Here is a 16,226-nt window from a genome sequence, read left to right as displayed (position 1 = left end):
CAAGGGGTGTGAATACTTTCTGAAGACACTGTATATGTCCCTTATGTCACAATACCTGCATTATTTCAGTGATACTTGAAGTCATAGTACTTGTAGCCATGGTAATAAAACATTAGAACAAACACAAAACAATAAAAACTTAATTTCATCCTATTCATTAAATGTTTTTCTCTCATCACTTCTTAATTCAGCCATTTTACTGTTGAAAGCCTTTCCCACTTGTCCCTTTGTTACACCCGGGAAGCACTCTTGCCAGCATCTGTGGAAGGAAGCAACAAATAGAAGATAAAGAGCACATAGAACAGTTAATGGTTGGGTTTGGGCTCATAAATTAAGAGATATGATTTTTTTTTAATTGAAAAACGATTATCAGATTCAGTTTAATAAGAAATCCTTGACCATTAATGCCTTATTTGCAATGACCGATTTATACATTCAATTAAGGGATTAACTTTTTTACACCTTATAGTCAGTCATATTGTTCCTTACCCTGAAAGTAGAAACTGTAATCCATGGTTAGAGTTGTTAACTTGAGAGGATTTGGCCACAAACATTGCATTTTGTCTAATTGCCCCCATATCATGTTTTTGTCAGCCATCTGACTATAAGGTGTAAAAAAGTGAAATTGACCCCAACCCTGTTATGGGGTATACATTTTTAGAGGGATACTGTGAGATTTCGATGAACTCATCAATACCATTTTTATGTCTCTGCGTGCAGTTTGGAGATTATTGAAGTTAGCATATCGTTAGCTTAGCACAATTGCTGGAAGTTTCCCGGTACAGTAACCAGCAGATTGCAACGCTGCATCTGTCTCAATGGCACTGTCCCTATGCTTACAGACGCCATAATGAGACAGATACAATGTTGCGATCTCTGTACATCTCTATGTGCCAAGGGGACAGAGAATGAGGAAGTGGATAGAATGTTTCAAATGATTATTAGTCAAATTAATGAATGTATAAAATATGTATTACTATGTATAGCTTTGTAAGACTATAAATGACCAACCACACAGCTTTGGAGTAGTTAGGTCTATTTCCCTGTTTTTCTTTCTCTAGTTTTTTTTCTTCTATTTCCCTGTTTGAGAGGAGCTGGCTACTGTGGGAGACTTAGCATTTTGTTAGCTTAGCGCAATTACTCTAACTTCAATCATCTCCAAACTACTCGCAGACACATACAAATGGTTTCCATTAGTTCGTATGACTCTGGGTCATTTAAAAAAGCAACCTAAATCTTGAAATATAGCAGAATCCCTTTAAGCCATGTCAGTGTCTGAAATAATATTCACCATTCTTTCTACCACGAGTCATTAATAAGTCAAATATTTTTATATATATCATGACAATACCTGCACACTTAAATGCTTTTTTGCTATCGATTAACAAAAACCTACTCACTTTTTTCAGGATCTGTCTTTTTCTCCCCATCTTCTCCCCTTTTAGTTTTGCCACCTAGAATTTTTCAAATGAAATAAGTTCAATGTGTCCTAAATAATTATCCAAAGTCATAATGACACAGCCAGATATTTAAATTTGAGTTAGGTCTAAAGATAACATCTCTGGCTTAGCTCTACAATGCTAGAAATAATACATTCATGTACATACTGTACCACAGCCATTGCCCCATATAATTAGAATGAGTAAAACTGGCATTCTCATTTGAAAAACAGTGTTGGTTTGGGTGAACAGCAATTAGCCTCTTTCATAGGCGATGTATCTCCGGTTACCTGTTATCCTTATATGTGCATTATGAGATGGAGACCCCACAAAAATGACCCAATGTGATTGGATCTTCAAACTTGGAGACAAAATTATATTGAGCCTGCGCAAGCTCATCCCCCACCGCCAAGGACGAGCCCCTTCTAGCCATAATCTAAGGACCTATTCCCCTTTCAAGTAATTATAATTCTACGGTCTATACAATCTCTTTACATACATTTCAGGTTGTTATTCAGCAACATGTCAACATCAAAACCACAGCTCTCTTGCCATCGCAGTGGAACTGTTGGCCTGTTTGCATGGTCGCCCACTGTAATGTTTGAGCCTGGGTGAATTTCGATCTGCAAAACATGAATAATTCATTCAGATACTGTAAAAGACTAGAAAGTACTGTAAGTACAGTAACATAGTACATTCTCTGTATTTAAAATAATTCCGCTAGCTAATACATTGACTTGCATTTAAAAATATACCTTCTCAGTATTTATCATAAAAGTTAACAATCATGTACTGTTTCAATACAAATAAATACACACATAAGGAAGCCTATTTGAACCTTTATAGCTAAATTAACCATAAACCAGTGCAATCATCTCAATACTGAGCCAGGTAACGGTAGCTGCTAAGCTCATAGCAACCCTATAGGCTTGACAGGCTAGCATTAGAGCGGTTAGCTGAGCGTTAGCGTATACAGTTTTTCTAAACAAATGGGGAGATGTCAGCGCCTAGAAAATATAAACGGAGTAGAAAAGAAACCACAATATTACCTCACCTATGAATCAATAAGTTAAAACCAGAATATTAGCTGCCGACATTTCTTATTGTGTTATTCGATGGGCTAGCCTAGCTTAGCACAGTCATCTCTATGTCAAGATCGCTAATGGTTTCACTCAATCAATTTACACATTTAAACTTTACAATTTCAATAATAAAAGGTAAGTGTCACTCAGACAACCATTTACTCTAAGATTTTATATCGATAATATGCTTGTGTACACCACATACCTGTCTAACAGAACAAAGAAAGAGGAGACAGGAGGAGAAATTATTAGGGTTGTCACAGACGTCTTCTTCGAGTGTTGTTAAGGGGAGGGCTAGTGGCAATAGGTATAAACGATTCTCAACGGAAATCATTGAAGGACTCAGCCCAAAATAATAGTGGGTTACAACCATATGCAAAAGGAAAACTCAACACACTGCTGCTCATGCTCCCAGGTGATATTTATAACAACGTTTTGTCCCTTATGTCTTTATCAGGCATCCATATCCCAGGTGGGGGTGGAAGGTCCTATATATAGGGGCAGTACTCGGTGACATATATAGTATATATAGGGGCAGTACTTCCTGAAACAGAAAGTAAAAATGTATAACATAGGTACACAATATTAACATTCAATGTATCACAATATATGATCATACACAAGGAATTTGATTAATATTTACAGTAATATACATACACATACAATATTCAATTAGGATTTAAAAATATATATAATAATTTGGATATTTTGAAACTATAAAAACAATTTCAATATATGGCTAGTGCTGTGAATATGGCTAGTGCTGTGTCACAGAGTTCAGCAGGGTTACAATAGCTGGAAAGAAACTGTTCTCGAGCCTGCTTAGTGCGGGAACGTGGAGAACTGTACCGTCTACCTGATGGTAGGAGGGCAAACAGTTTGTAGCATGGATGTGAAGGGTCAACAAGGTCCCTGAGAGGCAGTACTAAGCGGTGGGGGGTGGATATGGCTAGTGCTGTGTCACAGAGTTCAGCAGGGTTACAATAGCTGGAAAGAAACAGTTCTCGAGCCTGCTTAGTGCGGGAACGTGGAGAACTGTACCGTCTACCTGATGGTAGGAGGGCAAACAGTTTGTAGCATGGATGTGAAGGGTCAACAAGGTCCCTGAGAGGCAGTACTAAGCGGTGGGGGGTGGATATGGCTAGTGCTGTGTCACAGAGTTCATGGTAGGAGGGCAAACAGTTTGTAGCATGGATGTGAAGGGTCCCTGATGATGCCTCACGCCCTACGCAGACACCGCTTGCGCTGGAGGTTTACGATGGCAGGGAGCTGGGCACCAGTGATGTGCTGGGTGGTTTTCACCACCCATTATTGCAGGGCCTTCCAGTCAGCCATGGAGCATCCGCCTAACCACACTGTGGCGCAGTTAGTCAGAATGCTCTCGACCATGCAGCGGTAAAAGTTCACCAGGATCTTGAGAGACCAGCGGGCCTTCTTCAGCCTCCTCAAAAAGTACAGGTGCTGCTGTGCCTTTTTGACCAGGGTTGAGGTGTTGAGGGTCCAGGAGAGGTCCCCGGAGATGTAGACACCCAGGAATTTGAAGCTGGGCACACGCTCCACCTCAATGCCATCAATGAGAACTTGGGTGTGGTTACAGCTTTTAGACTTTCTGTACAATGTGATGCCATAACCTTATGGGCAGCCACAACTATAGTGTACAAAAATAAATATTCATACTTTCATAGGTTTCTGTGCATTTTCAAACAAAATATAAACCTATAATAGTTATCTATGCCATCTCAATCTAATCTCAAAATGAGATGACAAGTATCATCTACAGTAGCTACAAGAAACAAAGTAGTCATAATGTTGCCAAATGCAATTAGAAAATAATTAATCTCTACGTGTGAAATTTATGTATGGTTTTTAAATACATGCCATGTATATTGTTTTCATTCTGGAATACATTTCAAAGCAATAAATGCACTGAACAAGAAAACCTAATGTTCCGAGTACATTTTGCATGATGAAAATACATATCCATGTTTTTTTTTACAATGGTGTAAATTACTTATGTGAAAATAATTTAAAGTACTAGTTAAGTAGTTGTTTGGGGTATCTGTACTTTTACTTCACTACATTCCTAAAGAAAATAATGTACTTTTTACTCCATACATTTTTCCCTGACTCCCAAAAGTACTCGTTACATTTTGAATGCTTAGCAGGACAGGAAAATGGTCCATTCACACACTTATCAAGAGAATATCCCTGGTCATCCCTACTGCCTCTGATCTGGTGGACACACATGCTTCATTTGTAAATTATGTTTGAGTGTGCCCCTGGCTATCCATCAATAAAAATGTTAAAAAGGAAATTGTGCTGTCTGGTTTGCTTAATATAAGGAATTTGAAATTATTTATACTTTTACTTTTGATACTTAAGTATACTTTAGCAGTTACATTTACTTTTGATACTTAAGTATATTTAAAAACAAATACTTTTAGACTTTTAATCAAGTAGTATTTTTCCAGGTGACTTTCACTTAAGTCATTTTCTATTAAGGTATCTTTACTTTTACTAAAGTATGACAATTAGTTACTTTAACCACAGATTTTTGTAAGGGGGGTGCGAAATGTACGTTATTAAAATACATATTTTCAAATATGTCACATTCTTTGATATATAAGGCCATATATGACTTTTCCATATGGGAGCAGCCCAAGACTTTGTGTAATAGTTTGTTAGAGAAATGTGACGGAAAGGCCATAGCTCTAGCCAAGGAGTGTCAAACTCCTTCCTTTGAGGGCCTAGTGTCTGCAGGTTTTAGTTTTTTTTTTTAAATTAAATCCTAGACAACCAGGTGAGGGGGGGGTTCTTTACTAATTAGTGACCTTAATTCATCAAATCGGGTACAAAGGAGGAGCAAAAACCTGCAGACACTTGGCCCTCCGTGGAATGAGTTTGACTCGTGCCCTAGCCCCTATGGCACAGTTAACATTTCCACCAATACGAAGCCCTATAGAGCCCCACAGTAGAGGTGTCATAATACCCATAAAACCTAGCAGTCAAACAGGGAAATGGTTCCAATAGTTTTTTCATCAGGTAATTTTAGAAACACTTAAAAAAATAAAGGTCTGTTTCATGTGGGATAACCATGTAAATCTCTCGGACAAGATCACTTTTATCAATAGAGTCTGCTTTATTTACTCTCAAATTCAAACATGCTAATTAGCATTAAAGTGGACATCATGCGAGACTACAAATCCCTGTAATCTCTTGCACGTCATCTCTAGCTGACACCTTTGCTAACAAGTAATATGTCCATTTAAAACTTGCACAAGACAGAATGGTCAATTTAAAGACATTTAGCTAAATTTGGTAATGAATAAATTGGCTAACAGATAGTTAATCCAGATATTCTTACCTTTGTCTTGATTCGGCAATCTTGTCCAGATCATCATGGCATTTGTAATTCTTTATGATAACCACATTAGCATTTTTGGGGGGGTAAATACAGGTGAATATGTTGAGAAAAAAATAATGTTGTCCTAGAGAGATTTACACGGTTATCAAAACGTCACACCAGGATATGCCTATCCTGCTTCTAAAATCCCCTATGGGAAAATAAATGGTGGAAAAACAACTGGAACCATTTCCTTATTTGACCACTATGTTTTATGGGTATTATGACTCATATGGTGGTACTCCATTGACCTCATCCAAGCAATCTTCAAATACCCATGACGTACCTGAAAGTAAGAAATGGAAGGGGAATATTGAGCTCTTGTAAAAAAGAAGTCTGCTCTTGATCCGAGGTAGTACTAGCTTTACATTGGATAGGCTGTAGAGCTGAGTTAAAGTTCATACTAGCCTTGATTATTATAAACAATTGAAAACAATTTATTGAACATAAAATATCTAATATAATTAATGTCCACAATAACAATAGTACTTAAGTCAGTAATATATTTGGGATTTTGGACTTACCAATGTAAGCACACACCTGTCCAAAGTCAGTGAAAGTCATATTCATTTCACAATGCATTTATTCATTTTTACATCTAAAAACGTAAGCAGACAAGACTGTGCATGGTACACTTTCGGTACACTTTCTGTACCTAGACACCATAAATAAAAATCTATAAACATTGGTTCAGTAAAAAAAATCTGTTTTTCAAGATCCTTTAAAACAGGAAAAATGTCATTTATACAACTTTTACAAAGCAAACCCCCACACAGTCAAATGTACATTCCAGTAAATAACCTCAAATGCCATCTCAAATGCCATCCCAGATTTAATGAAAATAGTTTCTCTAAATCGCATGTTCAAAATGTTATTTAGCCTACTGTACAGTCAAATATTAGGCTTTACATTAAACATATACATCAGATTCCATCATTCCGTGCTACTGCATCACACAAACCTTTTAAGAGGAGTCAAAATCCTTCAGGGGTGTATGTGTGTTTTGTTATTGTATTGCTAGATATTGCTGCATTGTTGGAGACAGAAACATAAGCATTTCCCTGCACCTGCGATAAGTGTGTAAGCGACCAATAAATATTGACTTGAGCCACGTAGCTTCTTTCATTTGGCATCTCGCATCAGGACGTGACAAACTCAACCATAGATTTAAGAGGAAAGCTTGAGACAGTTTAACAGAATGTCAGCACAGTAATAAAAAAATAGGTCACAAAATAATACAATGGGCTCAAATTTTACATGTTAAAAGGTGACAAATGAGATTTAGTAGAATCCTATCATGGCTCCAACATTTGATCTTCCATACTTTATAAGCCAAGGTGAAATCAAACCCTAATATTGAAGTTATCCACTGTCATTGGATTTCTACAAATGATTGTTTACTTTAACACTATCCAATAGACAGGTAAATTCAAAACTCTAATTCTTGAGGACATGCAGATAACAGGCATAAGTGAGTCACATGTACTAAAATCTCAAGCGCCTAATCACCACGCCAGTATGAATTTCATTACGTAACCAGACCAAACCTACTGAACCAAATGATACGGGAGCTTCACTAAATGGAATATGAAATAAGCTTGGAACTACCTGAGAATTCCACACAAGCTCATACATACACAGTTCTACAAATGTGTAAATCCACCTGGATCATCCCTGTGCAGCCAACCAGAACTATGTGCTATTCAGTACATACCATAGGAGAAGATATCCAAATAAATGCTATTATTGGTATTGATGGTAAACAGCAAAAATGTGTTGCTGCCCAAAATAGTAGTTTGTTGCTGCCCAATATACAATAGAGTCGCTAGACATGCAATAAATACAGTCAGAGCGAACATCCCTGCAGTTAGGAAACAGCAAAGAAATTGTCCACTTACAATGCTGGAATGTTCTGCAACAAATTGAAACAAGCAAACTCAAATGAAAAATGTAGACTAAAAGAATATGAATTTTATATTCAACAAGTATAACGTTTAAGTTACTGGGGTTAACAACATTATTACCATCCGTTCTCCAGCTGTACACTAGAATAGAGCTTCCACACAAGAGTTAGTCACAGTCGCTCTGTCACATCTTTTTCTTTTTACAATGTGCAAACCTTAACCAGTTAACTAGTTCAGGTGCTCCACATCGGCTTTGAAAAACAGCTCGTTCCATGTAGGCTATATTACTATTCCTCAATCTCGGACAATTTTAAGTGTGAATATTGGGAAGAAGAATGACAAACTGGCAAAAGCATGTGGAGTCTGACTTTTATACCTGATCCAAGTAGGTCTCCCACATAAAACTAGGTGCATCTCAGTTACTTGACCCATGTAACCCCATATTACAAAGATTTTACCAGATCAGATACGAATTGATTAAATAACTCAAATGTAAATTTGGAACCACAGAATGAAAGACTCAATTTATCTGTAACTACGATCATTTACATACATTTTCATGCCATGCCTCCATCACTAGTTAAAGACCAACAAGACAATGTCTTCTGGGCAAATGTTTTTACATGTATAGGACCAAAATGTTGCCAATCTCTGCAAAAACACAAAACGGTGTAAAATGATCAGGTCTTCTCTGATAAAATTGGGGTCAATATAACTGAGTGCAAGCCTGATTCAAAGCATTACAGTCATGGTAATTTATTCAAAACATTTCATGTTCTTTGATATAGAGTAAAAGTTCTGTTCAATTTATTTGGACCTATGCCATTGTGGCTACGGTAACAATTATTACCACATTAGCAAGCTTCCACAGTAAAAAAAGAATACAGCAACATCCGTTCTTCAGCAAGCAAATTTCAGACAGGTGTTTTGAAAGTAGTGATCACGAGCCAAAATGCGTTCTCGTAAATTGTGCACTACGTCACCTATTTCGTATGATATGTTACAACCTGCAAAAAAACTTTTTCAATTCGTATAATATGTGCTTCAGATCCTGTACTGCATCTTTAACTTCACCCCAAAATCAACATTTGTCAGATGAGTCCATGTTCCAAGCCAACTGTTGTGTAGATCCAATGGTATCCCTCAATCCCAAATTAACTGGAAATATTGACACCACAAAACATAATGAAATTAGATGGTGCCAATCTTTCTCATTCACTCATGATTGAGACATACAGCTTGAGCTACAAGAGTTGATGTGGGCTTATCTCGATGTCAGATTACTTTTAAGGTTTGAAAACATCTGAAAAAAACTTTGATTCGGACTGAACTCTTTTTAAGTGTTCATATCAAAACACGCAGAGGTGAAGAAAATATGTTAGGAGAACATTTTTGGGACAAAACGCTGGCCAACTCACGATTGATACTTTCCTCTCCCGCCAATACGACAGTACTTGCCTTCCTTTCTTTATACAGCATGTCCATATAGGCATCCACCAGCCTAAACCACATACTGGTGGTTGGAGGCGCCGTAGTTCATCGTGTAGGCCTGCCGGCTGTACTGGAAGTGGTCGGTCAGCACGTTGCTTCGACCATACTGAATGTCTGAGCCTTGGGAGAAAGGCACTGAACCATTGGGCTGCGTCTTGTCCAGTCCCAAATTGTCGAAGGACATTGTGTCCTGCTTGGAGGAAGGCAGCAGCTTCTTCTTAGCTTCCTTATTGGCGTCATATTTCGCCTGTTGGAAGAGAAGTGAATAGCTTAGCATAGAATGACAAAAAAACACACATTGATGTAAATTACCATTGTGTGATTTCAAAGTTCTGTTAGAACCCCCCCATGCAGCGCAGAGCAAGCACCATGGCAGCAACAAGCACAATTGGTTGTCTATTAATACATTGTAACAGTCGTGTGAGTTTAAATATCAAAATTGCAAGGTGTGTGGAGTGTACCCATAGGATGTTGGGTATTTATAAAATTTGCATCGGAGATGACAAAATGAAAATTGCTCTACAGACTTCACGCTGCATAGTACAATAGTGTCTGAACATTTCCAACATGTTGGTCACCAACAACTAACTCAACTTAGTTCATGAAATAGATTTACAATTAAATCAAACTCAGCATTAAGCATGCAGATGTACAAATGTGCCTCTTTCTTAGTAGCACTGATTGTGTAGATAGCCACTATATTCAAGGTTTACATTGCAATAATTGTGATGTGAGTGGTTTACCCACCGTAGGTGAATGCAGTAATTGTGTTGACTGGATAAATGCCAAAAAAGTACATGTAAGCCTGTCAGAAGGAGTCACCTTGTTGTACAGGAAGACGCCCACAATGGCCGTCATCATGCCCATGATGTTGGTGGAGCTGACCGGGTTACGCAGCATCAGGAGCGATATGCTGATGACCATGATCCTCTTGGTGGCGTTTGCCACAGCGTAGCTCAGCGGGCTGACCAAGTTGAGGACGCTGAAGGCGATGACGTTCTGAGCAAAGTTACAGAAGCCGCTGACGAGGAGTAAAAGGAAGGTGCCGGTCCATTCAGACATGCCTGTCTGGAGGGGTTATGCAGAGGAGGGAGGAAATGATTACTTGGATATTTGGAGAGAACAATGGATTTAGTCATGACTTTCTAGGAAAATAGAATGTATCCAGGTTGTGGTCTCAATGTGACAAATGAACAAAAGGCAACCAGATACTAGAGATTTTGGTGTGTGTGAAGGTATATTGAGGATTAGGCAAAGGAAATGGATAACACATGTATGGTACATACTGTGTGACATCCTGTAGACTTGTGAATATATATAATGTGGATATAAGACAGACATGCACCATATGCAGTAGATGAACCACTATCTTATAAGCTGGACAACAATTAGACCACATTAGTTGATCCGTAATGTATGAACCTACACTTACACTTTACGAAACTGAAAAACGTATCCTATCCTTTTTTAACTCACAAAATCCCCCTCAACCAAGAATGAGGAGAGGTCCACCAGAACCCACGTAGGCACCATGAAGAAAACAGCATTGAAGCCCAGTATGTTGAGAAGTCTCAGGTGGTGGATCCTCGTGTCCCGCAGCACCTAAAAAGAAAAATGCACATTCCTTCACGGCCCTTGTAATTTCTTAGGCAGAAAACAACTGTTGTGTTGACCTTATGCCTCGATCAGACCGACAGTGTCACTGCATCAATTCTCCGCAATAAATTATGCAGTCAAACTTTTTCCATTATGTAATCCAAAATTGTTAATGCGTGTGCAACAAAAGTTTAACATTCACCTTCTGCTCCTATTTCTGTCAAGTCTAAGCATACAATGTGATGCATACGCTGGATAAATCCAAGGTATGCACCGCACAGAACGCACCGCAACTGCCTCTGCAGTGCTTCAGGGTAAACAGCAGCGTTCCAATGGAAATGAATGTGCTTCTAGTGTACCGAAACGTAATCTGTCTGATCGAGGAGTTCGAAATCAAGTGAGCAGAAAAACACACCTCAAAGCGAGGCAAAAAGACACATCGCTAGAAATTCAGAGGTCACACAAATTCCTTGTCGGTTGGATGCTTTTCTTCATCAACAAGTATGAGAGACCGGTAACTAAGCAGTTGGTAATTAACAAGACATCCTTGTATATAAGTCTAACACTACAAATTATTACAGTCATTTGACTGCAGGGTTAGTAATATCAAGCAATTCATAACACGTCACAGAGTAATGTGCTATGGGGTAAATACACTCACCGACCAGTTTAAGGTACACCCATCTAGTTTATGCTGTGAACAGCCCGTTCCATCTCATCCCAAAGATGCTCGATTGGGTTGAGGTCTGGGGACTGCGCAGGTCAATCAAGTAAACTGAACTTTCTGTCACGTTCCAGGCAATGTTTTTCCACTCCTCAATCACCAGTGTTGGTGATCGCGTGCCCACTCTTTTTATCTGATAGGAGTGGAAACCAGTGTGGTCGTCTGCTGTAATGGCCCACCTGTGACAAGGACTGACGAGTTGTGTTCCCAGATGCGTTCTGCACACCGCTGTTGTACTGCCCCAGTATTCGTCTGTTTGTGGCTCATCTGTTAACTTGCACGATTCTCCTTCAACCTCTCATCAACGAGCTGTTTTCGCCCACAGGACTGCCGCTGACTGGATGTTTTTTTTTGTTTGTCGCACCATTCTCTGTAAATCTTTGATGTCATTGTTGTGCGTGAAAAGCTCAGGAGGGCGGCTGTTTCTGAGATACTGGATCTAGCGTGTCTAGCACTGACGATCATGCAACGCTCAAAGTTCCTTAGGTCACTCATTCTGGTGTTCAATCGAACAGTAACTGAATGCCTTGACGCCTGCTTTATATTGCAAGCCACGGCCACCTGACTCCTGTCTGTAGGAGCAATCAATTGTGTGAATGGGGTGATGTACCTAATAAACTGGCCGGTGAGTGTGTGTCCTTCTCAAATATTGGTTTAAGGGAGACCACTTAAAACAGCAGGAAAATGTAGGACAGATGACACAGCACATCTACAGTTTGTAATGAGCAAATGTATTGCAAGGACTAACAAGGCTTCATAACTCAAGGGCAAGGCCTATTTGTTTCCTTTTTAGTATGAGTGATGTCTATTATGTCTTCACTTGAATATTGCAAGGAGTGCTTTTACTTCAAATACAGTATTCTATTAAAAGGAAAATGTCTTGAACTTATTCTACAACCTCTGCTCAAACACATACTTAATTAAAAAGGTCCTCCTAAGTTCAAAATGTGCTATACTTGTATCCATCATCTAACAACACAAACAAGTCCTTTTCAAAGGGTGCCGACTGTTAAGACATACCTTTTTGGAAAATATGTTTTGCAGAGAGAAGCAGAGTGTGGCGGCCAGGGCACTGACTAACCCAGATACATCAAAGGACAGCTCTGTCATTGTGGCCAGAAGCACTCCTCCGATGATGGGGATGAGAGATACGTACACCTGAGACAGGCACAGGACAAGAGTGCAAAAGAGAAAGTAGGCCAAAGTCAAAAAGTATGGTTGAAACCATTACCATCCATACACATGCAGTTGTTTTGCTAATTTGTTTATGGGACATTTTGTCACATTGAACCCACCCACACCCTAAATGGCTGTGGCACATACAGTGCATTTCGAAAGTATTCAGACCCCTTGACATTTTCTACAGTGTATTATTACCTTAGTCTTATTCTAAAATGGATGAAATTTCTCTTTTCCCCTCATCACAATACCCTATAATGACAAAGCAAAAACGGTTTTAGAAATTTTAGCAAATGTATTAAAAAAATAAAACTGAAATATCACATTTACATAAGTATTCAGACCCTTTCCTCAGTACTTTGTTGAAGCATCTTTGGCGGCGATTACAGCCTCGAGTCTGCTTGGGTATGACTCTACAAGCTTGGCACACCTGTATTTGGGGAGTTTCCCATTCTTCTCTGCAGATCCTCTCAAGCTCTGTTAGGTTGGATGGGGAGCGTTGCTGCACAGCTATTTTCAGGTCTCTCCAGAGACCTTCGATAGGGTTCAAGTCAAATAAAATAAAATTGTATTTGTCACATGCTTACTTACAAGCCCTTAACCAACAACGCAGTTAATAAACATACGTGTTAAGTAAAAAAATAGATCAGGAAAAAAAACAAATAAGTAGTAAAATCCTGATTGCTCAGTTTGGCCCGGGCGGCCAGCTCTAGGAAGAGCCTTTGTGGTTACAAACTTCTTCAATTTAAAAATGGAGGCCACCGTGTTCTTGGGGACATTCAATGCTGGGGAACATTTTTCGTACCCTTCCTCAGAGATCGGTGCCTAGACACCATTCTGTGTCGGGGCTCTATGGACAATTCCTTCGACCTCTTGGTTTGGTTTTTGCTCTAACATGCATTGTCAACTGTGGAACCTATATAGGCAGGTGTGTCTTTCCAATTCATGTCCACTCAATTGAATTTACCACAGGTGGACTCCCAATGAAGTTGTAGAAACATCTCAAGAATGAACAATGGAAACAGGATGGACCGGAGCTCAATTTCAAGCCTCATTGCAAAGGTTGTGAATACTTATGTAAATAAGGTATTTATTTTTTATTCTTAATACATTTTCAATAATATCTAAAAACCTGTTTCACTTTGTCAGTATGGGGTATTGATGAGGGGGAAAAAAATGATTCAATCCATTTTAGAATAAAACGGTTTAGGGGCCTGCATACTTTCTGAATGCACTGTAAATAGCCTTTTTATTGTGCACTACACGCAGTGTTAACCGGATGCGTGTTTTATTTCTGCATCAAAGCTGCGACCTGCAAACACACCTGCAAGGCTGGTGGTAATATGAGCCAAAAGACAGGCTCACATTGTGCCACATCACCATTGCTTGGACAAAATATATTCGAAAGCAACTTGTACACTATCAATTCTCTGAGTTACTCACTTTTGTGGTTTGCTTTTCCTTCATGATAATCCTTGATAACAACACAACCCATATAGGCATTGTGGCTTTGACTGTGGAGTGAAAAGAAACAAAGAAAATAGATAAAAGGATCCTGTTCAGTGCTTGACTTGAGGGCAAGGGCTTGAGTTGGACAAGCCTAGGTTACAAAAGGTAAGGTGCATGACTTGAGATACAATGGTTTAAAGACTTAGGAGCCCATGCGATTGTGCTACACACCAAGAGTTTAAGTCTCATTGTGTCTTGTGTGTCACATATACACCCCTGGTCAACACAAAACGTGGAACTTATTGCATCATAACCTTATGACACTGCGTCAACCATAGCTATACATGTCAGTTATTGAGGTAAGACAGCAATGAGTTACAGTTCAACTTTATAAAGGCTTATGTCATACATTAGGTACCTAGCTAATTAGGAAGTGAATGGTATAATACAAAAAGGGAGTGTCATTAAGTGTTGCTGAGGGCACATTTGAGCTGTCAGGTTCCCACCAGTGACCATGGGCCAGAAAGTCCAAATTGGCTAGAGATTCATTAACACAAACATTTGCTTTTTGTTTTTAATTTAAGGTTAGATTTAGGCATAAAGTTAACAGTGTAGTTAAGGTTTAAAATCCGATTTTAAGAAGATACATTTTTTTTAAATAGCCAGGATTTATGACTTTGTGGCTGTGGTAACTAGTGACGACCCAGTCAGGAAAGGTGAAGCACCGACCGTTTTCCTGTTGAGATACAATTGGCACATGCGCATCCGCGCCAAGTTGCCATCTTAAAGTAATAGCAAGAGGAAACAGTCGGTGGTTGTATTTGATTAACCTTTTATTAAAAAAGTATGAATTTAAGAGAACAAATGCATGCAACAGAGGACAAACATAGGTATAATGTAAAGGTTTCAGAATGTACATTTCCTATCGACGCATAGCGACTCGAAGGAGTAGGAGTCCGAGGTTCCTTTCAAAAACGAGTCTGCACTCATCTCAGTGAAGGAGTTGAGGTAGGCCCCCCCCAAACAAAAAAAGGTATTCAAACAACCCCAGTGTGTTGGTAAGTAAGGGAGGACGCAAGCTCCTTGGCTAATCGTCAAGTGACTTAAACAAAGCTTGCCTAAATTGACAGGACAAGACAGCAATCGATGTCGTTGCTAGCAAACTAAAGCATTATACAAAGATTTGCTAATGTTGCGAGCTAACTAGCTAACATTCCGTTAGTTAAAACGTCAACCAATGATTCAGAGCTCGTACAAGTCTTACCAGTGTGTGCGTAGGAAACAGGTACCTTCCATATACTGAAGTGGGCCGACACAGAAGCGAAGTATTTCCCAAAAGCTAAAGGGAGAATATACCATTTGTAGTATATAGTTGGTACTTCTGTTTTTGGGACTCCCCATGCCTTCAACAACGTAGGAAGGAAGACGACGATTGAGAGTATATGAAAGAGCGAAACGGTGACAGGATAAGGGAATCCATTTAGAATAATTTTGTTAACGACGTTACCTCCCGAACTAACAGTGTACCAACAGAAACAGAGTAAAGCTATCCGGACCCCTTCCTTGACTGGGGGACGTTCCACCGCAGCCATCTTCCAGTTCGGATTCACTGGCAGTGAGACGTGGAGCAGCTACCAAAGATGGTGGATAAATGAAGACAGTTCACTCAGGCAATTTACCATTGGGGGGAAAAATGTCAGTTCCGGTCTACTTAACTGGGTGTGTCTCCCATAGACACGGATGTAATAGCAACTTGGTCTGGTCTAGTTGACTTTCATTGAAACAGCGAGTGGGGTGTCTCGTTTCCTCTTCCGTCTCTGCAGCTACTACGTAGCTCTGCTACGTACAACGCTGAGAATAAATGCCGCGTTCACTTGCTAGTCGGAACTCTGAAATGTCCGACTTGTTTAGTTTTTGAATGCAGCACGTGTATAACTACAACCAGCTAGCAAGTCGGAA

The 16,226-nt window shown here is 39.3% G+C and overlaps 1 protein-coding gene across 1 annotated transcript; it reads right to left on the bottom strand.

Moving 5' to 3' along the window:
* Positions 1-6,489: 6,489 nt before the first annotated feature.
* Positions 6,490-15,967, bottom strand: LOC112250743 (solute carrier family 35 member E1). The gene is made up of 6 exons (XM_024421146.2): positions 15,532-15,967; positions 14,262-14,332; positions 12,660-12,797; positions 10,796-10,921; positions 10,142-10,387; positions 6,490-9,566 (listed from the first exon to the last, which is right to left on the bottom strand). Exons 1-6 carry the CDS (start codon positions 15,857-15,859, stop codon positions 9,330-9,332), a joined length of 1,146 nt encoding a protein of 381 aa, XP_024276914.1. The 5' UTR covers positions 15,860-15,967; the 3' UTR covers positions 6,490-9,329.
* Between the last annotated feature and the right edge of the window lie 259 nt (positions 15,968-16,226).

This window comes from Oncorhynchus tshawytscha, linkage group LG05, assembly GCF_018296145.1.
Source record: "Oncorhynchus tshawytscha isolate Ot180627B linkage group LG05, Otsh_v2.0, whole genome shotgun sequence".
In the NCBI taxonomy this organism is placed as follows: domain Eukaryota; kingdom Metazoa; phylum Chordata; class Actinopteri; order Salmoniformes; family Salmonidae; genus Oncorhynchus; species Oncorhynchus tshawytscha.
The sequence above is the reverse complement of the archived record's forward strand: the minus strand, read 5'-3'. Positions and strand labels throughout refer to the sequence as shown.

What these genes read in the sequence shown, in the direction of transcription:
- LOC112250743 (XM_024421146.2), bottom strand. Translation starts at nt 15,859, where the DNA reads ATGGCTGCGGTGGAACGTCCCCCAGTCAAGGAAGGGGTCCGGATAGCT. An exon ending in AGGAAAAGCAAACCACAAAA is followed by an intron (nt 12,798 to 14,261) that starts GTGAGTAACTCA and finishes TGCCTGTCTCAG; the next exon opens with GTGTACGTATCTCTCATCCC. An exon ending in GCGTCTTCCTGTACAACAAG is followed by an intron (nt 9,567 to 10,141) that starts GTGACTCCTTCT and finishes CTCTTCCAACAG; the next exon opens with GCGAAATATGACGCCAATAA.